This window comes from Seriola dumerili, unplaced genomic scaffold (genome assembly GCF_002260705.1).
Source record: "Seriola dumerili isolate Sdu_G_001 unplaced genomic scaffold, Sdu_1.0 BDQW01000120.1, whole genome shotgun sequence".
Classification (NCBI taxonomy): domain Eukaryota; kingdom Metazoa; phylum Chordata; class Actinopteri; order Carangiformes; family Carangidae; genus Seriola; species Seriola dumerili.
Window position 1 is genome coordinate 313,857 of NW_019174375.1, and position 24,042 is coordinate 337,898.

At 43.5% G+C, this 24,042-nt stretch overlaps 1 protein-coding gene across 1 annotated transcript in view; it reads left to right on the plus strand.

Moving 5' to 3' along the window:
- The first annotated feature begins 7,582 nt into the window (after nt 1-7,582).
- Nucleotides 7,583-24,042, plus strand: part of LOC111223890 (echinoderm microtubule-associated protein-like 6) — a 70,217-nt gene continuing 53,757 nt past the window's right edge. Inside the window, exon 1 of the mRNA XM_022748188.1 lies at nt 7,583-7,779. Coding sequence (XP_022603909.1) covers nt 7,583-7,779 — 197 coding nt within the window. The remainder of the gene's footprint in view (nt 7,780-24,042) is intronic.

Consider the following 24,042-nt stretch of genomic DNA (forward strand, 5'->3'; position numbering starts at 1 on the left):
TGTTTCTTAACTCATCACTAAGGTTTATTTTCTACTCTCTTTACATTTTGAATCATTGACTTCGGCCCTTTTAGTTACTCGGTCTGTTTCTGTATTTTTTGTTCCACAGTTAAGAAATGTCGAAGGTGGATTTAGTGCGACGAGTGCGGAGACGTAGATGTGCTTTAAAATACTGTTGCTGTAACAGGTCGGCTCTAAAAGAAAGAAAGAAAAAAAAAAAAGCATTTACTGGAAGTGAGTAGTGTTGCAGAATAATGGTCGCTTGCTTGTTGGCTTCAGCATCCCTTTTTTTTTTTAAGATTTACTGCCAGTGACCTCAGAGTGAAAGATTTTCTACGGAGGATTTTTTGTGACAAAATTAAAAGCGACTCGAGAGATTTATAAACATGACATCACTTTTTTAAGACTTGTGTCAGTGTGCTGGGATCATATGATGTTCACAGTTTTCCTGACGCATGTTTTCTTTAATTTGCATGATTCCAAAACTTTAAAACACTCCTTAATTTTGATATTTGACCCCGTAGATCCCCATAAAATATCCATTAAAGGTCGGCAGGTATGGGGGATTGAAGGTGCCACCGTGCACGCAAAAACTCACAAACACTCCAATTAATTAAATAAATAATTAAAGTTTTCTGACCTGGACGATCAGTTCATACCTGTCTGGAGTGGGCGTGGTCTTTAGAAGCATGTTTCCATATTTTGCTGCCAAAGCAGAAAAAGGTGAGTTTAGATTCGATTTTTTTTTTTTTTTACAAGCCACAAATCCAGACTTTGTTCTTAAAACCTGCTTCATTCAATCAATTTTTAAAAAAATGTTCTCGCTTTTAATTTTGTCATTAATTAACTTCCGTAGCTGCCAGTGAAACGTGGAAGAGAAGCAGCTGAAATGAGCCTGAAAGTGTAAAAGGTGGGTGTGTTTGTTTTACAACACCTGGTGGAGGAGGCGGGGTGGTGTTGGCCGTGAGGTGAAACACTTGGAAGTAACTGAAACTGTCTTCTTCACTCGGGGTTTTGGTCCTGAACAGTTCCTGTTTTGTTTTTTTGTTTTTGTTTTTGTTTTGTTTTTTTCTTTGCTTCCTTCTCTGGCGATTTGATAAATATAGTGTGCATTCCTCTGTCACTGTAACCATAGTAACGAGATATTTCTTCATATTGCACAATCAACGATGCCACGATGCGGGGTGGGGGTGGGAGGGATTTGGGCGGTGGGCGGGGCTTGGGGTTTGTAGGTGAGGTAGTCAGTGTGATGTGGACCAGGGGTCACTGCTAGTTGGATCTGCACCCGTAGACTTCTCCCCGTCTCTGTTACATATGTGCAAAAAGCCATTAAAATGCTTTTAAAACGAAACGCACTCTGTTCTGTCGTGTGTGTGTGTGTGTGTGTGTGTGTGTGTGTGTGTGTGTGTGTGAGAGCGAGAGAGAGAAAGTTTGATTATTTTCTCCTGTAAACATCTGAATCTCCACCTGCAGTTTTGTCCAGTAATTCAAATGCCTCATATATGAAATGTGTTTTCTTATATTTTATTTTATTATATAAATTATTTTAAAGTTAAAAACATCAGAGTTTAAGGAGGATCCTCTTGAACAGGGACAAAAAACTCACCAAGATTTATTTTGTTCACTTTTTCATCTGTTTTCAGGTTTGTACAGATTAATACGTTTGACATTGAAGTGGTCGTTTCTCCTGGTGCTGTGAAGCCGTCACGATGAATCTGCTAAAAGTTCACATTAGTTGATAAGATAAACTTTATTGTCCTGAAGGAAGATTTGTCTCGGACACACACAGTATCTGCTGTTAAAACACAATATCACAATTTATAAATACGTCACTCGTGCAACACATACACATACATTGACCTTTGACCCGACCTGTGTGCAGCTCAGGCCAGTGGTTCCTAAAGATGGACAGAAACCTGACCTGTGTTTCCAGAACTCCACAATCACAAATATTGAGACTGCTGCTGTAGTTAAGGTGGCGCCATTTACTCAGAGCGCCGTCCAGAGAACAAGAGCCTCGTGTTTCTGTCATCATGTCGATAAAGTTCATGTTCGGACTGTAACACACACACACACCCAAATATAAAAAAGTTGCAGTGCAGTTTACAAAATGTACAAGCTTAAACAAAACTATGATTAGAGGAATAAACCTCCATTATAAAGGATATGATATTCTGAGCTGTAAATTCTTAGAGAAACAAAACGAAATAAAAGCAGAATAATGAGGAGACAGAGGAAAGTGTTTCAGTGAAGTGAGGATTTATTTCAGTTTGTTCACCGCTGACGTCACAGAGCTCAGGCCTCATCAGAGAAACTTCTCTTACTGTGTGTGTGTGTGCGCGCGTGTGTGCGTGTGCGTGTGTGTGTGTCTCACACCACAGGGAGCAGGGATTTGTCAGGATTAGAAACTCGATGTGGAGAGTCTTTAATTAAACACATACACACTTCACAGACTCTTTGTCTCCTGTTGATACTGAACTTCTCTCCGTCTCATTTTAAAGTCACGTAACTTTATTTAAATCACCTGCAGAGACAAACGGAGTCAAACCAGCTGAAAGTCTCATTTCAATCTGTACAAGGAAGTTTTTGTTGATTTCCAAACAAAAACCAGTCAAGAAATAATCACTTCGCATGTAAATAAACTACTATAGTTTTATTCCCTCCATGTTTCTGTTGTTGTGAAATAATATTTTTATAAACTTCTACAATAATATTCTGAGGGATAAAGATTTGTGTTTTTTTTTACAAGTTCTTGTGTCGTGTTTTCAGTTTTATATTTTATTAAAGCAACAAAAATCCTGTTTTATAGTAACACTGTCAGAAAATCATCAGCGGAGTTGAAAACAGCTGTTCATCCTGATGTTTGCAGTTCAGTGTGTTTTTGTATTTCAGCCACAAGATGGCGACAGAGGAGCAGAGAATCATCTCCATCATCTGTGTGTCTGCACAAATCTCTTCACAACAGATTTTTGGAAAATTATTACTTAAATAAAATGAAGTTATCGTTTTTATTATTTATTAAAATGCCATCTTTAAATTAACAGCTTGTTTTATCTGAACGCTGCTGCAGGTTCTCAGGAAACACTCTCCTTCCCTGTGTGTGTGTGTGTGTGTGTGTGTGTGTGTGTGTGTGTGTGTGTGTGTGTGTGTGTGTGTGCGCGCGCTAACAATGCTAACTGCTCTGAAAAAATCTTAAATATGAAAGCATTCTGAAAAGATGCTAACTATGCTAACTGTTCAGAAAAAAATCTTAAATATGCTAACTGAACTGAAAAGATGCTAACTGTGCTAACCATCTGAAAAAAGCTAACTATTCTGAAAACATATTAGCTATGTTAACTGTTCTAGAAAGATGCTAACTACTCTAACCTTTCTGAAAAGATTCCAGCTATGCTAACCATTTTGAAAAGATGCAAACTACTCTAACAGTCTGCTAGTCTCTGGTTCTGGTCTCAGACTCCTCCTCTGAGTCTGGGTCTGACTGAGGCTCAAACATGTGGCTGAGTCTCTCTGATGTTTCCTCCTCTGACCATTTTCATGCTCTCTGCTCTTTCACCTGTCCACCTGGAGCCAGCAGGTGGTGGGCGGGGCTCAAGACCTGATCCAGGAACTAAGAGCAGATGAGCTTCAAATTCAGTTTTTATGTGTAAAAATCAAAAAATCTGAATCATAGCAGAGGATTTTAACAGAGTTTAAAACATGTCTGGGACTTTAAACATTAACAACAGTAGAAACCTGAATGCAGAATCAAACTGTTTCCTGTGACTGACTGTAAACCTGAGTGAGCAGGTGAAACAGTCAGTCGACCTGCTGCTGTTAGATCACCTCTGCTGACAGACACACAGTCAGCTGATCGCTGCAGTTTAAGGTCACAGACAGTCACGTTGATTTGATGGTTTCAGCTCAGTCTGTGTCTCTCATTATCTCTGAGCTCGTCCTGAATCTGTCGTCTCACCTCGTCCTCGTTCTCATCGTCTCTCAGATTAAATGTTGTGATTTCAGTTGCTGTCTGTTTCAGGAAAAACACTCGACAAACACGATGTGTGATCAAACTTCACAAAGACAACACTGAATACATCTGCTGATAAAAAGATGTTTATTTCTTTTATTATTATTTTAAGTTTGTGTTGAATATTTAAACGCTCACTTTTATGGTTCAGGTTATCAAAACAAAAAAATCTGTTGCTTATTTGATTTTTATCAAGTTAATTTTCTTTTCTTTCTTTTTCGCACCTTCTTTTATTTTATTGTTGTTGTGTTCACTTGTTCTACTTCCTGTGAACGTGTTGCTGTTTTCCCCCTCAACTAAAACACTGGTTTAAATTATGATGATGAGACGTTCACTGACACTTTCTCTCCGCAGGTCCAGCTCCTCTCCTCCTGACTTCAGCACCGCGGACAGCTCCTCCCTCTCTGCTGCTGCTGCTGCTGCTGGTATTTGTAGTTTTTCTTTTATTTCCTCACTGATAAAAACACGTGAATGATTTTAAACTTACAGAAAAAACACAAAGTCCCACAACCCTTTGCGGCCGCGCGTCCTCTCCAGCGGAGCCGGGGTGTTTTCTCTCGTGCGTCGTGGTTTCCTCCCGAGTCCGAGCGGCGCCAAGCGCGCGACAAAACAAGACCATGAGAGCGGAAGTCTGCAGATTTGACCTTCAAAATAAAGTCAGGAATTTGGCAGCTGATGTGAAACAGTCATATTAATGATGAACTGAAATTAAACTCATCACAATGTGACAGGATGTTGAATATATCAAGACTAAGAATATTTAAGGTCTCACAAAGATCATGGCTGCCATGTTGAAACCATGTGATTTGACTAATTGATAAATATTAAAATGTTTAGGCCAAATATCAAAAAGACCAACAATGAGAGTTAAAATGCGCACACACACCAGTGGTGGAAGAAATACTTAAAACCTCTAAATAAGTAAAAGTACAATGTAAAAATACTCCATTACCAATAAAAGTAGCCTATTTGACGTCGTTCAGAAAGTTACTGAGATGAAACCACGTGAAAAGTTTAGAGGGGAAACGTCTCTTTGGTGGAAAAACTCGTGAACATAGAAACGTGATGAAGGACCAACCAGACACAGTTTTTCTCAGAGGTTATTCTGTATATTCTACTTTATAAAGTTATCGTGTGTTTTTAATGTAAAATCTTAATCTGTAAAGTTACATTTCCCAGCCGGTATTTACTAAAAGTATAATCTATGTTCCCGTCCTTTGGTCCTCGTCTTGTTTTCTTACCAGTACCTACATTTAACAACCAGTAGAACCAGTAACTGTTTTATTGGGACCATAATCACACAGATAGATTACAGCGTGAATGATGGGATGTATTTTAAAGAGTCAACATGATTCCTTCTTGTTGTTACCCTCCCTCCACCGTGGAAACCTTTAATGTCCAGTATGAACAGGGGGAGTGTTTTGGTGTAGACACGTGACTGAACCCGTCCTTCATAAGATCATGATATTCAAAATCTTAATCTGCAAAGTGTATTTTTACTGCTGAAGTAGAGGAATATAAAGTAATAAAATGTAAAGTAATCAAGTGAAGTATCTCAGTTATTTTCCAGCCCTCCTGCCTGACTCAAAGGGCTTTTATTTTTGAAGGGTGAAAGCGGAAGCACGATATAAGGCTCTGCCGTGGTTTCTCCTGATGCTTCTGCTTCTCAGTCCGACACCGAGCGAGGAAGCATCACTGTGCTGAGGCTCGGCGGGCAGGGAGGGTCTCCATTAGGCGTCTGAAGTCCGGTGTCCTGACCAGCTGAGTCCGCCTGTCTGACTGCCTCTCACCTGTCTGCCTGTGTCTCACCTGTCTGTCTGTCTGTCTGTGGGTGGAGGGAAAGCGGCTGCAGCGGGAGGATGCTCTCCTCCTGCCGGGAATCAGGACTTTCCTCTCCCGTCCTCCGGCCGGGATGCTGCGGTGTGATCGCGGGGCTTCCTCCCTCTTCTGCCCGCTGAAGTTGGATCATCTGCGGGGATTAAACATTTGTTTTCGTCGCTGTCCCTCTCTCCCTCTGTCTCTCTGCCTCTCTCCGGAACTGCCCGATCATTTCACAGAGGAAATAATCCGCTTCTTTTATTTTGTGACTCTGGATTATTATTATTATTAATTTATGATCTTTCCAGACCCGCCGCCCCGGACTCTGCTGGATTTTACGCGCAGCGCAGATTTGTGAATGAGCCGCGGCTCCTCCACCTCCCGCGCTGCGCGTTATAACGCAGAGAGAGAGGGAGAGAGAGGAGGGAGGGGGGCACAGGAGTAGTAACCACGGCTGGTCCCGAGGTCGAGGATTAGTGTGAGGAGGGATTATATATTTTCCAGGAGCAGAATCCTCCATCGCTTCTGTTCATTTGTGATTTTTATTCCCACAGTGTCTCTGTGGCGTTTTGGACACGACGTGAACTTCTCCACACGCGCTCGGACATTTCCCTCATTTCTGATGCTTCATCCTTTGACTTCCTTTCCTGAAAGTAAAATAGTAATAATTATTATTACTATAATAACCCGCGGTGTGTCTGTGGGTGGAGCGGAGAATATTCCAGGCTGAGGCCGCAAAAATAAACTAGAAACTCTAAACTGATAAATAGAGAAAAGTTCTTCTGTCTAAATTGAGTCAGTTAAATACAACCGGGGGGGTGATGGTTCCTTTGTGAACAGACAGCAGTGGAAACTCTGTTGGTCCCACTGAGATATTAAAGGAAATTACACTCAACCCGCAGGAGATCGAACAGAAGCATAAAGCTCCGCCAGGTCAGCAGAGAGCAGCTCTGAGCGGCAGTAATGACTGATGTTTAATTATAGAGACATGATGAGAGAAGATCATCAGTGAGAACTGACACAACTCAATCATTTAATGTTTGTAGTGGAACTGTAAAAGATATTTCAAAATAAAAGGCAGATTATAAAACAGAGTCAGTGAGAGACGCAAAGTAAGAAATATTATAGGAGGAGCCATATTCATGAAGTTTAATTTGAAGTTATTTTATTTCACGGTTGCTGCTGCAGAAAGATTATAGAATTATAGATTATAGATTATAGAAACACAACAATGAAAATGATTATAAACTGATTATTAAGCACCAGATGGAGAATACACCATGTAAAGACACAGAGAGAGATTAACAGTGAGACAGTGATTCTTTGTTTTTTGGATTTTAAATTATGATAATTAATCGATACGTATATTTATATATTTTGTCCTTGGTGAAAAAAGCAGAAAAATGAAGACTCGGAGAAAATCAGATGTTTTTAACCTTTAAAAAGAATTGACATGAAAATCTCCAGTAATTATAATAATATACAAATATGATAATATAGAAATGATCAGTATGAATCGATCATCAGGTGATTAGTAGATGAAGCAAAGGCCAACTCATCAGAGGAGAAATAATCGATTGATATCAGAGGACTGATAATAGATCAGCTGATCTGGTCTGGAAGATCTTGAACCAACAGGAGTGAACCAGATCCAGATCCAGATCCAGGACCAGGACCAGAACCAGGACCAGACCAGCAGCAGCAGCAGCGGCGGCCCCGGCGGACACGGTGCCCCCCCCCCACAGATGAGTGAACATGTCGGACCGGAGCGCCCCGGGCTGCCGGCTCAGACTGGACTGGGTCTACGGGTACCGGGGCCACCAGTGCCGGAATAACCTGTACTACACGGCCGGGAAAGAGGTGGTGTACTTCGTGGCCGGAGTGGGCGTGGTTTACAACACCAGAGAGCACAGCCAGAGGTTCTACCTGGGACACAACGATGACATCATCAGGTAAGACCGCTGCAGCACCTGGTTGGGAGGGGGTTTATACTCACCTGTTTCCAAGACACGCCCACAAGTGGAACCACTAATATAGACCTACCTGTACCTCAAAGAGCCGAAGGAGATTCATGTTTTCATTAACTAACACCTACAGTTTAAAGCAGCTCTACCCCGCCCCCTACAGGCTGCAGGGTTCATTACACCCCCGTGCTTTTCCTGTAGCGGAGCTAAAAATGTGAAGTCCAATAAAAACTGAAGGGTTCATCCTCTGAGGAGCAGGACAGTTGAACCTGAACTTGACATTTTGATATTTCTCCTGACCCGGTGGGAGTTTGTCCTGAGAGGTCAAGAGGTCACCGAATCATTGGTCGGCATGGCAAAACCATGGCCGCCATCTTTTACAGACCTTAACCAAGTAGTTTTAATTGACTAGTGGACGGATGAATGTGACACAGGAGAGCGGAGTGTTCGATTCCCATGTGAAACCAGCTGTTCATGTTGTAACCATGGCAACAAAGATCAAGCTATTTTAACCGCCGTCTTTCCTCAACTTTAACAAGCCGTGAGCGTTATTATAGTGACCACGGTAACCGTGACAACCAAGGTCCGGTGCGCCTGCCGCCTGTAGGGGCGCTGCTTCAGGAGACGCTCCTGTGGGTCGTATCAGAGGGTTGATGGGTGCTCAGGGTGGAGGAGCGGTTGTAACAGCTGAGTAATATTTGTGTTGGGTGACGGGTGGAGGTCGTGTTTCTCTGAGTGGAGGGAAAAATCTGATGAATGAAAAACTGCGTGTAAGAAAAGAAGATTTGTGGGTTTTCTTCTTCCTCCTCTGATAATTATCAGATTTCGAGGCGACTGGTCCATTTCTCTTTTACTCATTTTACTCACTCGTTTTCATCTGGATGAGATGTTTTCAGAAGCTCTCTCTCTCTCTCTCTCTCTCTCTCTCTCTCTCCCTCTCTCTCTCTCTCTCTCTCTCTCTCTCTCTCTCGCCCTCTCTCTCTCTCTCTCTCTCTCTCTCTCTCTCTCTCTCTCTCTCTCTCCCTCTCTCTCTCTCTCCCTCTCTCTGTCTCTCTGTCTCTCTCTCTCTGTCTCTCCTCTCTCTCTCTCGTTCTCTGTCTCTCTCTCTCTCGGCCTCCCTCTTCTCTCTCCCGCTCTTCTCCTCTCTCTCTCTTCTCTCTCGCTCTCGTGTCTCTCTCTTCTCTTCTCTGTCTCTCTTTCTCTCTCTCTCTCTCTCTCTCTCTCCCTCTCTGTCTCTCTCTCCCTCTCTCTCTCTCTCCCTCTCTCCCTCTCTCTCTCTCTCTGTCTCTCTCTCTCTCGAAGGAAGCGGGGAGACACTGGAAGAGACGATCTCTAATCTCAAACTAGTTCAGATGAACCTGAACCTAACTTTAACTGCCTGAAGTTACAGAGGTGGAAGATCAGAAGATAATGTTTGTGGTTGTGATATGAATCCACATGTTTACAGCTGTGTCTGAAATCACAGTGTCAAAACTACAGGTACTCTACTTTCTGCTAACAATCCCACAATGCAATGCGTTCCATTTTATAGACGCAGAAATGATGAAATCAGTCAGTGATGAAATCTCAATGTGCTGAATAACGTCAGACTCGAGTTTCACACATTTAAAATATTGTGTCCGATATAATATTTCAAGTAAAAATATGCCTTCAATGTCATCCGAAAACGTGTGAAAATCACACGTCTGTTTGTGACACGTTACATGTTTCACGTGTGTTTTTTTGTGAAGAATATAATGAATATATCAGAAAGATAATTATCAATAGAATAATAGTAGATAATTAAGTACAGTTACAGTTACTTCACTGTCAGTTTCAAACTTAACAGCTACAAGTGAAGACACATTTTACACTTTAAGCTGATATTTCCCACATGACTTGAAGGCAGCATTGCTCAACGTTTTCCACTAATATTTCACAAACAAAGAGGGTAAACAGGATGAAGACAAGAAAGACAAATCTGAAGATAGAACATGTTTCTTAGTTTAACTCAAGCCGCGTCACAGCGTCTGTGTGTAGCAACATATAATCTAATGACGTCGTGATGTTTCACAATCTGATGAAACAAATGACGCCTGAGATGATCTGATGCAGCAGAGCAGATCAGGTGAGCGAGGTCTCACCTGAGCGAGAGGAGAGGAAACGCCGCTCAGATGAACTCATGTGAACACGCCGGCTGAGAACGCAGCCTGGAGAGAGGATTTCATTCTCTGCCACAGATCGGCTCAGTGATATAATTACAGACTCGACAGTTTTCTGTGGATTTGTTGTGACAAACTCCAGAAAACGTTTCAAACACAGATGAGCCATGTTTCCATAAAAGCCTCCGAATGGTGGGAAAACCCCCTTTTTAAACCCCTGAGCGCAGCGTGCGGATGTGCACGAGCTAATTCAACATTTAGTTCAGAGTAAAACCAGTTCACAAACACCCAAAACCCATAATCTGGATTATCTGACAGTCATAGAAGAGAGACTCTGAGCGGAGCGAGGATCAGCACCAGCTCTGCAGCTCCTCGCAGGTTTTCAGCCTCTTTTAGCTGCTGGTTTTGGTTTTTGTATCTGGTTCAGTTTCCGGCAGCTGGTGAACACAGCGGAGCGTTTAGCAGCTAGAGAGCCAGATGTTTCCGTCAGCAGCTGGTGGAGACCAAACACAGAGCTAAAGAAACACTGGAGCTTCATCAGGTGACACAAACCAAAGTTATAACACTTGTTATAATATTTTATAATGACTTTTTGTTTTTCAGTTTCAGTTTAGTTTTAGTTTGTTTTTTAGCAGGTTCGCTGGTTTAGTTTAGTTTTTATTTGTTTCCGGGATTCGTTTGTTGCGAGATTCAAAAAGGTCAATTTAAAACATGTAGTCACTGAGGACAGATGACAGCATCTGACCCGGCTAAAAAACTGAAGATAGATTTCATATCCACACAAAACACCAGGCGGATGTAACAATGAAATAAATAATAATACGTTTTATTTATAGGCGCCTTTCAAGGACACGTCACAGTGAGAGATGAAAAACTAGAATAAAGGCATGAAATACAAAATAATTAAGTGCGATGCATACAGAAGAAATTAGAATGAATGTAATTATATAAAATGAATATTATAATGATTAGTGGCTGGTGCTGGCATCACAGAGAGTGGGCAAATGTCTGATGCAATGTTTGAAATAAAAGACGAAAACTTAAAACTTTTTCTCTATAATTTTAATTTTGTAAACAAACAACACAGTTTCAGTTCAGCCTCGTTTTTATTCTTATTCTATTTAACAATTTTTTTGTTAATGATATTAAACCTGACACAATCACAACTCCACATGAATCATCATGCTGATCTGTAGCTGCTGCTTCATGTGTCACTGCTGTGAACTAGTTGTTAGTAGTTTTAACTTGATTAACCTTCGTTAGTGAACATCGTTACTTTGCTCCTTTGAATCGTTTTGTTTAGTTAAATTCAAACATTTGTAGTCACCGACTCTGTGTTTCAGTCAGTGAATGCATCACCGCTCACAGCTGCAGTTTCTGCTCCACGCTGTCAGACTGAGTTCAGGATAAAAACCAGCCTGTAAAACACTGAGCGTCATGTTCGTGTCTCAGCGGCCTGTTTGTCCGACTGTGATCTGCGTCTGTGGGTCATGATGAGCAGAGGCGCTCAGAGACACTGATGCGTTCACTGACGATGGCGAGTCAGGGCAGAGGAGTTGTTCGTATATGTGGTGAACTTCTCCTTCTTTAGACGCTGGTTGATGTTTAGTTGCAGACAAAAGGTCGTTTCCTCTGCAGCAAGTTCAAATCAACTGTTACTAACATTCATTTCCTTTCATTTCCCTCCTGGATGGTTTTTCCAGTCTGGAGGTTGTTGAGGCAGGATAAAAGATTTTCAAAGCTCAGTAGGTTCATGTCATAAGTCGTGTGTGGGGAAGCAGCTGAAGCACCTGAGTGCAGGTGGCATCATGTTTCATTCAGAATTAATTGCTAATTGCTGGTTGCAGATGAGTTAGTTGTATATGAAGTGCTTCATTTTACATTTTTAATAAATGAGCAGGAGGAGGGGGAGGAGGGTAGGGGGGGGGAGGAGGAGGAGGAGGAGGAGGAGGGATTTTCTCTGAGAGCAAAATAGAGCGAGTAGAGGATGAAGATGATTCAGCGAGGTCACTCATTCATCCTAACATGGTCTCACACACACACACACACACACACACACACACACACACACACACACACACACACACACACACACCTGGTGTATTCACCGACACTAAACAGGCGATGAGTCATCGGAGCAGCAGGCGTGTTTGGACAGTTTTTACAGCCGGCCAGTCAGCTGCAGCCTGCAGTACTGTGTGTGTGTGTGTGTGTGTGTGTGTGTGTGTGTGTGTGTGTGTGTGTGTGTGTGTGTGTGTCTCGCACTAATTGAAAAGCTGGATGCTGCCTCAGCCGCTCGTGCTCTCTGATAGGAGTGTTAAATTTGTGTTTGTGCCAAATGATCCCTCACAGCTGACTGCAGGTTCACAGCTGTATGTGGAGAAGCCGCTTCACTGCTGCATCTATTTAAACACTAAAGACTTTGGTTAAAAACCTCTGATAAACACACATGAAGAGGAATTCAGTGCGTCATGGAAGGTGTTAAATTATTGCTTCTATAGAAACTTTGACTTATTGTGCAGAAACTGAACAGATCCAACATGTTTGTTACTGAGCTTTAAGCACAGTCTGAATTACGGGTGTAGAACCATTCCTGAACCGTGACGTTAGCTGAACGTCTCCTCTGCTCGCCTCAGCTAGTTGAGACACTGTAGGTAAATGTAAGTAGCAGTAGCTAACCATCAAGCTTATTTAATTCACTTTGCTTTCTTCCTTCTGAGTGTCTGAATTAGATTGTGTCAAGTATCTACAGATGGATGCTAATGTTAGTTAGCTTCTACCTTTAGCCTTAAATTACAGTTTAGTTAATTAATGTGAGCTAGCTTCTACCTTTAGCCTTATGTTACAGTTTTCTAACTTTAGCTAGTTTCTAAGTTAGTTTGCTAACTTGTTTCTAACTTTAGCCCTAAGTTACAGTTTAGCTAACTAATGGTAGCTAGCTGATAGCGCGCCCTTTCATCTCCAGTGCTCGTCATTTCATTAAAGTTTATTATTTCATGTTAATAGTTTATGTGTCTGTGGTGGTTTAGTTAGTCTTTTACTTTTTTGATATTAGCTTCTATAACAGACACCCTCTTTGTTTTCACTCACTTAAATTGACTCCCCCAACAGTCATTGTATAATTTGCGCTCTGGCTTTAAGCTCACGTTACCATGGCGCCATCCTGGTGACATGTTTCAGACTTGCCTGTGTGCTGTGCAGGGCGGCCATCTTCCAAACATGCATCTTCTTCTTCAGTAATGAAGACACAGAATGCGAGCAGACCCAGGAACAGCAGTATTTGGGTTAGCACTGGCTGCAGGAAATGTCACTGTCACTGGGCCCAGTCTGATGCATTGGCCTTTTCATCACTACTGGCACCACAGCCGGTGCAGTTACAGTGGAAACCTGCCAACGCACCATTACACTGTAATGGATGGAGACGAGTCCTGGTCTCAGTTCAGGATGGAGAAGCTTAAAAATATCCTCGATGGGCTCAAGCAGAGCAGATTTAAATGCGTAACACTCGTTTATTCCGAACTTCTGTCACAGATTTGAGATCACAGACATCGGGTGTTAATGCTCAGTCTCATTCATTAGACTGTAATCAGCTGCTAAAAGTAGAGTCTGCAGCTGATTAGACATTTACAGTGCAAACAAAGACCCAACCAGGAGTTTTATATCAACTGTGATGTCACCAAATATAAACATACTAAAGTTCAACGATCAACTCATCGATTAAATATGTTCTGAGAAGAACCTAAATATGAATTTATGAAAATACAAACTTAACAAACGCCCATGCGGCAGCTTATCATGAGCCGTTATTGCTCGGTGACCTCTAGCGGCTGTAGTAACTGTGACTGTCCAGCAGGTGGCGGATTATAAAGAGCAACAAAAGCTGTGTCCCAGGTGAGGAGCCGCATCCTTTGGAGGACGCGGTCTGCGAAGACGTGGTTCTTCGTTTTTTCATTTTTAATAATCATAATGATTTAGAAGTTTATATTCTTTTCTTTTTTGTTAATTAGGTCGATGTAAGCGAATCTGAATATTTTCCTAATATCACTGACTGTGGTTGACTGTTCGTCTCTCTCGTTGTCGGTGTCAGTATTTAGTCACGTACAGTATGTGTTGACATTACAGATTAAATAAACATTTAAGACAGCAGGTGGATAAATAGAGAGATATTTCAGGACGCAGCCAGACAAACACTGAGATATTTCTGATCTGCATGTTTTCATCCACTCGTCTTCAGCGTTGTTGTTGACTGACGTGTGTAAACAGCTGATCTACAGGGAGACGCTTTCATTAAAGCAGCAGCTGCTTTATCCTGTAACTTTCTGTGAAGTTTTGTGTCTCTGGTGAAACAGACGTCAGTTTGACTTCAGGGTTGAAGTTGGTGTCTGCTGCACTGCGGCTGCTCCCCCTGCTCCTCCTCCTCCTGCTCCTCCTCCTGCTCCTTTTCCTCCTCCTCCTCCTCCTCCTGCTCCTCCTCCTGCTCCTTTTCCTCCTCCTCCTCCTCCTCCTGCTCCTCCTCCTGCTCCTTTTCCTCCTCCTCCTCCTCCTCCTGCTCCTCCTCCTGCTCCTTTTCCTCCTCCTCCTCCTCCTCCTGCTCCTCCTCCTGCTCCTTTTCCTCCTCCTCCTCCTCCTCCTGCTCCTCCTCCTGCTCCTTTTCCTCCTCCTCCTCCTCCTCCTGCTCCTCCTCCTGCTCCTTTTCCTCCTCCTCCTCCTCCTCCTGCTCCTCCTCCTGCTCCTTTTCCTCCTCCTCCTCCTCCTCCTGCTCCTCCTCCTGCTCCTTTTCCTCCTCCTCCTCCTCCTCCTGCTCCTCCTCCTGCTCCTTTTCCTCCTCCTCCTCCTCCTCCTGCTCCTCCTCCTGCTCCTTTTCCTCCTCCTCCTCCTCCTCCTGCTCCTCCTCCTGCTCCTTTTCCTCCTCCTCCTCCTCCTCCTGCTCCTCCTCCTGCTCCTTTTCCTCCTCCTCCTCCTCCTCCTGCTCCTCCTCCTGCTCCTTTTCCTCCTCCTCCTCCTCCTCCTGCTCCTCCTCCTGCTCCTTTTCCTCCTCCTCCTCCTCCTCCTGCTCCTCCTCCTGCTCCTTTTCCTCCTCCTCCTCCTCCTCCTGCTCCTCCTCCTGCTCCTTTTCCTCCTCCTCCTCCTCCTCCTGCTCCTCCTCCTGCTCCTTTTCCTCCTCCTCCTCCTCCTCCTGCTCCTCCTCCTGCTCCTTTTCCTCCTCCTCCTCCTCCTCCTGCTCCTCCTCCTGCTCCTTTTCCTCCTCCTCCTCCTCCTCCTGCTCCTCCTCCTGCTCCTTTTCCTCCTCCTCCTCCTCCTCCTGCTCCTCCTCCTGCTCCTTTTCCTCCTCCTCCTCCTCCTCCTGCTCCTCCTCCTGCTCCTTTTCCTCCTCCTCCTCCTCCTCCTGCTCCTCCTCCTGCTCCTTTTCCTCCTCCTCCTCCTCCTCCTGCTCCTCCTCCTGCTCCTTTTCCTCCTCCTCCTCCTCCTCCTGCTCCTCCTCCTGCTCCTTTTCCTCCTCCTCCTCCTCCTCCTGCTCCTCCTCCTGCTCCTTTTCCTCCTCCTCCTCCTCCTCCTGCTCCTCCTCCTGCTCCTTTTCCTCCTCCTCCTCCTCCTCCTGCTCCTCCTCCTGCTCCTTTTCCTCCTCCTCCTCCTCCTCCTGCTCCTCCTCCTGCTCCTTTTCCTCCTCCTCCTCCTCCTCCTGCTCCTCCTCCTGCTCCTTTTCCTCCTCCTCCTCCTCCTCCTGCTCCTCCTCCTGCTCCTTTTCCTCCTCCTCCTCCTCCTCCTGCTCCTCCTCCTGCTCCTTTTCCTCCTCCTCCTCCTCCTCCTGCTCCTCCTCCTGCTCCTTTTCCTCCTCCTCCTCCTCCTCCTGCTCCTCCTCCTGCTCCTTTTCCTCCTCCTCCTCCTCCTCCTGCTCCTCCTCCTGCTCCTTTTCCTCCTCCTCCTCCTCCTCCTGCTCCTCCTCCTGCTCCTTTTCCTCCTCCTCCTCCTCCTCCTGCTCCTCCTCCTGCTCCTTTTCCTCCTCCTCCTCCTCCTCCTGCTCCTCCTCCTGCTCCTTTTCCTCCTCCTCCTCCTCCTCCTGCTCCTCCTCCTGCTCCTTTTCCTCCTCCTCCTCCTCCTCCTGCTCCTCCTCCTGCTCCTTTTCCTCCTCCTCCTCCTCCTCCTGCTCCTCCTCCTGCTCCTTTTCCTCCTCCTCCTCCTCCTCCTGCTCCTCCTCCTGCTCCTTTTCCTCCTCCTCCTCCTCCTCCTGCTCCTCCTCCTGCTCCTTTTCCTCCTCCTCCTCCTCCTCCTGCTCCTCCTCCTGCTCCTTTTCCTCCTCCTCCTCCTCCTCCTGCTCCTCCTCCTGCTCCTTTTCCTCCTCCTCCTCCTCCTCCTGCTCCTCCTCCTGCTCCTTTTCCTCCTCCTCCTCCTCCTCCTGCTCCTCCTCCTGCTCCTTTTCCTCCTCCTCCTCCTCCTCCTGCTCCTCCTCCTGCTCCTTTTCCTCCTCCTCCTCCTCCTCCTGCTCCTCCTCCTCCTGCTCCTCCTCCTGTTGGTAATCACATTTACAGTCAGTCACTTAGCCAACGCTGTGACCCCGGCTGACTTCCACTGAGAGTCACAGGAGAATTAAAAACATCAGCACTGCATCAGGAGCCAGAAGTGAGGAGGTCAAAGGTCACAGCAAAGAGAAAGTAAAAGAAAAAGAGAAGAGAAAAAATGAGCTGCTAAAAACGAACTCGGCAGTAAGAACTGACTGTGGAAAAGCTCTTTATTCAGACACTGGTTCCAGTTCAGTTCGATCACACAATAACTAATAATCAATTACCAACAAAATAAACAATAAAATACTGCCACACAAACCAGTCACTAACTTTAACAGAAATAACAATAGTATTAAATTAAAATGAGATAAAATATATATAAGACTCTAAAAGCCCTAATTTAAAAATATATATTTTTAATCAGCAATTAAAATTAAAATAAATAAATGAATAAAATCATTTTTAGCATGTGTTTTTTTTTTTCACAAATATTTTCTTAATTTTTTCTTCTAGTGAAATACAGTGGAGGAAATACTTTTACAACCAATATCAAGTATTTAAGAATATTCAAGTACTGAAAGTAAAAGTACTCATTACAGAAAAATGGCCCCTGTGACTATTACTATTACATTATATCATTAAATCTTTATTTTATTGTCTTGATTAATCAACTGATTTTTTGGTTTGGAAAAAATCAGAATAATGAGAAATTTGTTTGTGAATATAAACTTTAAAATAATCGGAATTATCACAAGTTAAAGAAGCGAAACGTCCATTTTAAATGAACGGATGTTGAACAGGAACATCTGTGATTCTACAGTTTATTGGGTCAAAAAAAAAGCTTTAGAAATAAGACAGTTTTACTGGTTGTTGAGCATTTTTCAAAAATAAGAAACTCTGAGTTGGAAGCTGTGATTTTTCTACCTGCTCTCTTTTCTCCGTCTCTTCATCTCTTCAGTCTCAGGCTCCGAGTCGACGCATTAAATCCATGTAGAGTTTTTTTTTTTTTTTTTCCCTGAAAGCAGAAAGCGAGATTGTCTTTTTTCTTTCTTTGGCTCTTTCATGGCCGCGGCCTCCCGGGGGGCGATCAGCCTTTATGTGGCTCTGCAGCGAAGCGTCGGGCTGCTGCTGAATGGCTGCAGTTATTATCACAGGCAGGATGCTGCTGTAAAGAGCTCACAAATCCACATCACTTCAGTTCGACCTTCGGTTTGTCGGTTTTCATCCTGCGTTTGTCGGTTTGTGGTGTTCCTGAACTCCTGGACCTGGTTTATGTTCGGTTTGGCAGCTGCGTCGGAGTTCGACGGCATGTCATAAAAATCCAAATCCAGAACTGAATCAGCTTATTGAATCCAAATCCTTTCAAATCCCCTTAAACATCCAGGTTTGGGTTCAAATGACGACGATGCTGAGTCGTTGGTCGGAGACGTTAAACCAGCAGCTCCTGTGTTAACGTCAGGTGTTTCACTGCGGCCACTAGAGGGCGCCGTCACCTGAACGTACACAGGTGTAGATTATGGACTGAAATGATTGACGCTTAACCTGTTTCTTTGTCCTTGTTTAAAACCTTAATTGTTGTTGTTGTTGTTGTTGTTGTTGTTTTTAAGATAAACGTCACCAGGCGATGAGTCGAGCTAACGTTGAGCTAACTTCGCTAACATTGTGGACACTTCCTGTTGCTCAGTGAACTTCACATTAAAACGTGTTTATTTTAGTAACATGTTGTGTTCTGCTCTCCTGCTGCGGCTCTGAGCTGAACAACAGTAATAAACAAGGAGCTGTCATACACACAGGAGAGTCAGGAAACTTTAATTACACATCAGCTCCTGAACACAACGTCTGGTCTCTGACTAAAACATCCCCATCCACCAGGATCCAACTACTGCAGCACTGACTCGTAGTGTAGTAGTGGATTACTAGACATTACACACACGCACACACACACACACACACACACACACACATACACACACACACACGCACACGGTGGTTGTGTGCGTGTCATTGTCTCATATTTAAGGTGTGTTGAGGATGAACTGTGACTGAAGGATCTGGTTCAGTGTGTGTTCAGTTCATCAGGACACACTCTGTCTCTCTGTCGTCCTCTGTCTCTCCTCTCTCTCCTCTCCTGTCCCACTTCCTGTCGGGCGCCTGCAGGCACAACCTGACACACACACACACACACACACACACACAAAGGACCTCATTATGTTTGCTGTGTAGTTTTGATGGTATTTCTGCTCGACTGCATAAAATAAACCAGTCGTCTGATCGTCAGCAGCTGGAGAGAGAGAGAGAGAGAGAGAGAGAGAGAGAGAGAGAGAGAGAGAGAGAGAGAGAGAGAGAGAGACAGAGAGAGAGAGAGAGACAGAGAGAGAGAGAGAGAGAGTGAGAGTGACTTGTTCAGGTCAGTGATAGTTTTTATATATTCTGCATCAGTAAAATAATTTTCTAACTTGACAGTTTTGACTCCTCTGACTGAGGACAGAAAGAAAAACCTGTTTAGACTTCATAGCATCAGAAACACACACACACACACACACACACACACACACACACACACACACACACACACACACAGTGTTTGTGTTTCCAGTGTTCCAGAGTTGACGTACAGATCACCTGAGAGACACAATGCAGTGGAAACACAGGAACACACACAATAGGAACAAGAACACACACACACACACACACACACACACACTGAGCTGCTCGATGACGATCAACATTTTTACTGGATCAGTTTAGATTCAATAGTTTTCACTGTAATAGAAACCACACTCATAATTCATCTTACATCAGACTGTTTTCTAAATCTCAATATCATTGTTTTTTTTCTTCCTTTAAATGAACAGATTTAACTTCATTTCTGTGAAAAACAACATGAACAAAAATGTTTGTTTATTATTTTGTTGAAACAAGTGAAAGACATCTGTTAGAGCAGTAAAGAGAATTTCAACCTGACTTTATAAATAATTAAATATAAAAATATAAAGGCCAAATTATATAAAATAACTAAATTAAATATTTAAAGCTCCATGTTTCCTCTTCTTCTGTGTTTTATTTGAAGTGTTGATCCATCAGAAGATATAAAAACCATCTCAGTGTAGTTTTACATCTCCTCTCTCAGGCTTCTCTCTGCAGCTCTAGTAACAACAGGTCGGTGAGCCAATCAGAAGAGAGGAGGCTCTGAGCCTCTCTTCTGATTGGCTGACTGTTTTCTGAGTGATCCAATAAAAATAAAGCAGATTTCAGGTAAAAACACTCAGAGAAACCAAATCCTGCAAGGTTTGGATGGTGGGTCCAGGTGGGCGGGGCTTGGTGACTGCTTTGTTGTGACATCACAAAGTTCCAGAAGTCCTGACGGCTGGTTTTAAGGCTCAGTTTCTGAATACAGGCTGTGTGCATTTCTCTGTGGACTGAGGCTTTGATACTTTCACAGTATTAATATAGAAGCTAGAGCTGATCTATAATCACACTACACATGGACACAGACCTTTACACTGGAGGAGCTTTAACATATAGAAACAGATGAGGCTGTATTATGTGAAAATAAACGATTATGACTCAATTAAAGACACAAGACTTGATAAGAAGGAGATTTTTGCTTGTGGCATTTTGTTTTATATTTAAACTCTGAAGTAATAAAGTAAGTAATTACAATAGCTGTTAAATAAATGTTAGTTTTGCATAAAACTTAATTATTGTAGCTTTAAATAATAAAACAGGATAAAGATCTAATGAATTTACAACTCACTACGTTTCCTCAGTCACAGACTCTTTGTCCTGTGATGTAAATCAAATGTAGATGTTACTGCTGGTTGAGGGAGTGTTGGATTTCATGCATCCATTAACACAGAGAGCAGAGAGGCTGTCGGTGTGACCTGCAGGCTCATCATCATCACCATCATCATCATCATCAACCACCACAAAACCAACCAGTTCTGCCAGAGCCGCTAACACAGAGCTGAGGCTAACCAGCAGGGACACCTTGGGCATGGAGAGTGTGTGTGTGTGTGTGTGTGTGTGTGTGTGTGTGTGTGTGTGTGTGTGTGTGTGTGTGTGTGTCTCTGAGTGTGCGTGTGTGTCTCTGAGTGTGTGTGTGTGTCTGTGAGTGTGCGTATGTGTGCCTCCCTGAAGGTGGAGAGTCTTCTGAAGCGTAGCGTAGCTCATTTCCCTCTCACCAGGGGAACACGCTACGCTAACTGGCTACACTGATGAAGAGGGGAGCTAGCGTTATTGTTATAAGCGCCGTTAGCGCCTCGGCTCAGTGATGTGTTCACTGGCAGCAGCAGAGCGATGCTGAGGGATGTGGGATGTTGTGAACTGAGGTTAAGTTACCAGCTAGTGTGCTAACGTTTGGTTGAGTCAGGATAAAAGAAGTCGTGACAAATCTCTTGTGTTAATCTGCTTAAACTTATTGTGTGACATTTTATATTTGCTGCTCTGATTCTGACTTTGCTCTTTGTCTTGCATTGTCAGTTTTGACAGATGTTGCGTTTGAGTCCCACTGGGATCACTCTTTTAATGACTTTATGGATATTTTTTGCCGAACCAACCAGTTAGTCTTCAGTCTTCAGTTTCTTTTCTCTTGTAAAATCAAAGCTAACTGTTTGAAAAGCTTTTGCATAAACACACATAGTGCCGCAGGAATGACAAATTAGTTAGCATGTTAGCACTTCCTGTTCCCTGGTCCTGAAGTCTGAAATAAGGTCTGTGGTTAACACAAGCTCAGAGGTTGTCAGGGACATTACACTTTATGACATTGAAAACACGACACAGGTGGGTGAGCGTATGATTGCCACAAACCGGCATGAACCGAAGTCTCAGCTCCACACACGCCCCTCCTCTTTGTCCATTTTCAGATTAGCTTGGAATTAGGGGCGGAGTCATACACTGCCAAGATGGCGACGGCGGAGCAGCTCACTCTGAGCTTCAGAAACCTGTAGGGGATGTCACGGAGGCTAAGTCCATCTTTATTTACAGTCTATGCTCAGTACAAACACAGGCTGAGCTGCTGCCACTGGAGCAGTCAGGGTTAAAGGCCTCGCTCAAGGGAACCTCAAAGGTGAACACTGCTTTTTCATTTTCTCTGCACAGATTTATCTGCCAGGGATCGACCGCCGACCTTCTGGTCACTTCTCTAACTTAATGAGAACAAGGCCAAGAAGACGCCGCACTTAGAAAAACAAACTTAGACAGTTGTCAGTTTCACAAAACACTTGGAGGATGAGGACTAGCTGGTTGGTTTGGTAACTTCATGTCTGGTTAATTTCCCCCCCTCTGATAAAGAGGGGGGAAATTATCGCCAAATCAGTGCCCACACACAATTAACGGTGATTCCAGCTTCTCTCACAAGTAAGAATTCAGAAAAAGAAGAGCAATGAATTCCTCGAAGCCTCGTTTTATTTACATGCAGATCCAGGCTTCTTTTCGTCTGACAGGGTTTGTTAATGGCAGCAGCGAGCGGCGCGTACAGGCCTGGTGGCTCTGTGGATTCACAGCTCAGTGGTCTTCATTAAGACGATGACTAAGAAATTATCTGTCCAGCGTCCCACCGCCAATCTGCCCCACAGCCATGAATGTTCCCACGATCTGCTGGCACTCGAACACACCGAAGCACACACAGATTTACTCAAACGCACACAAACCCCTCAGGGTGTTATGTCACTCTTCGGTGCAGTTCTGAAAGGTCTGGAAACTGGATTTAAGCTACTTATTGTGAGGAGAAAGAGAGAGCGATAGACATAAGAGGAGAGACTGAACTCCTTATCAAGCCTTTAAAAGAAGATGTAGACTTTATTTCAGGAAAATGTTCTTTCCCCCGAGGCAGTTATTAGGCTTCTTATCCGTTTCCCTCTGGAGGCAGCAGATACCTTGCAGCAACTTTTTTGGGGGCAATTGTGAAAAGAAATATTTTCCTTTTCTTCCATTGAGGATTTCTACCTCGCTGCCAGAAAAATATGACAATTTCCTGTTGAATGGATTTCATTCGCAGCAGCGTTTCTCGTCTCGATTACACGACTGAACAGCTCGCTGCATCATTTCCCTTTTAAAGCCGCGATCAGAGTCGCTGCAGCTGAAACCGGAGCCGGACACTTACTGCTCTTATGGATTATAGTTTTATAGTCTGTGTAGTCAAAACATGGAGCTGATTTAAAAAAAAGAAAAAAGAGAAACGGCAGGTAACATCAACCAACAAGGCCTCCGTCCAAAATACTGAATCACAATACTGATCTGTTTGAAGTTGAGGCTTGTTGAAGGTTTGGAAAAGGTCGTCAGTGTTGTTTTGTATGAGTCCTAGATTTGTAGACCTGGACTTGACTGCTCTGTGAGTCTTGACTCAAAAGACTTGTTAGAACAATGATCCTCAGCTTTGAAAGTTAAATGTTCATTTGCAGTGTCACTTTAAAGGTGAGCGTTCAGACTCGACGTTGACGTGTCCTAAATGACTTGAACGTGTCTCAAGACTTGAGTCTCATGTAGAGACCTGCTCCAGTGGACTTGAGACTCGTCTTGGACTTCAGACTTGAAACTTGCCTTTTTTTCTAAATGACTTGAGACTTGACATGGACTTGTCTCAAATGACTTTGGTTTAACTTGGTATGTGCTTTGGACTCGTCTGAATGTCTTAAGACTTGTTTTGAAGACCTAAGACATCACTACGACTTGTTTGAATGACTTGGGACGGGACTTGGACTTGGACCTCGATTTGCCTGGATTTGACTTCAGACTTCCTCTGACCGACGTGAGACTCAACTCGACACTTGACGTTTTGTCAAATGACTTGAGATTTGATTTTGACTCAACTTAGTGTTTGAGACTTGGACTTGTCTCAGGTGACTTGAGATTTGATTTTCACTGGACTTGGACACGTTCTGAATCAGTTGACACAATCAGGACTTAAGGTTGACTTGACGCCATGAGACGTTCAGTAGCTTAGACTTGGACATATCTCGACTGACTCGAGACTTTACTTGGACTTGTTTCAGAAACTTTAGACTCGACCTGGACCTGAATGAAACAACTGATCATCACTGTCTCACTTTGGTGACAACAGTCTCGTTAAAACACAATACAACCAATGATACTGATGGACAACATGTCTTTAACTTTTCCACCTATGATCTGATGAAGGGTTCTTTCCTCAGGACGCCTCAATAAATCCACAATAAAATAATAATATATGAAATATGTAAAAAATGAAGTGTGAATAATATATGAAGAGTTTTTCCTCTTTGAAATTATATTAATATAACAGACACTCGTTCTCAATTATCCATACTAGAACGACTGGGGGAAACAAGCTAATATTGTATCACACACACACACACACACACACACACACACACACACAGAGGAGGAGATCCTCTGGGCTATTTATAGAAGCTGCCCTGATTTCACCATCTGCTATAAATAAAGTCACCTACACTGATTTTACTCATAGCTTCATGTCTGGTGTTTATGAAGCTGCCAGTAACACACGGTAAACCTCATCCACTGCAGCAGCATGTGGCACTGAGGAGGTCAGAGGTCAGAGGTCACAGCGTGTGGCCTGTGTGACTCTGGACTGATGATGGAAGAAACAGATCAATCAGAAATGAAAGAAA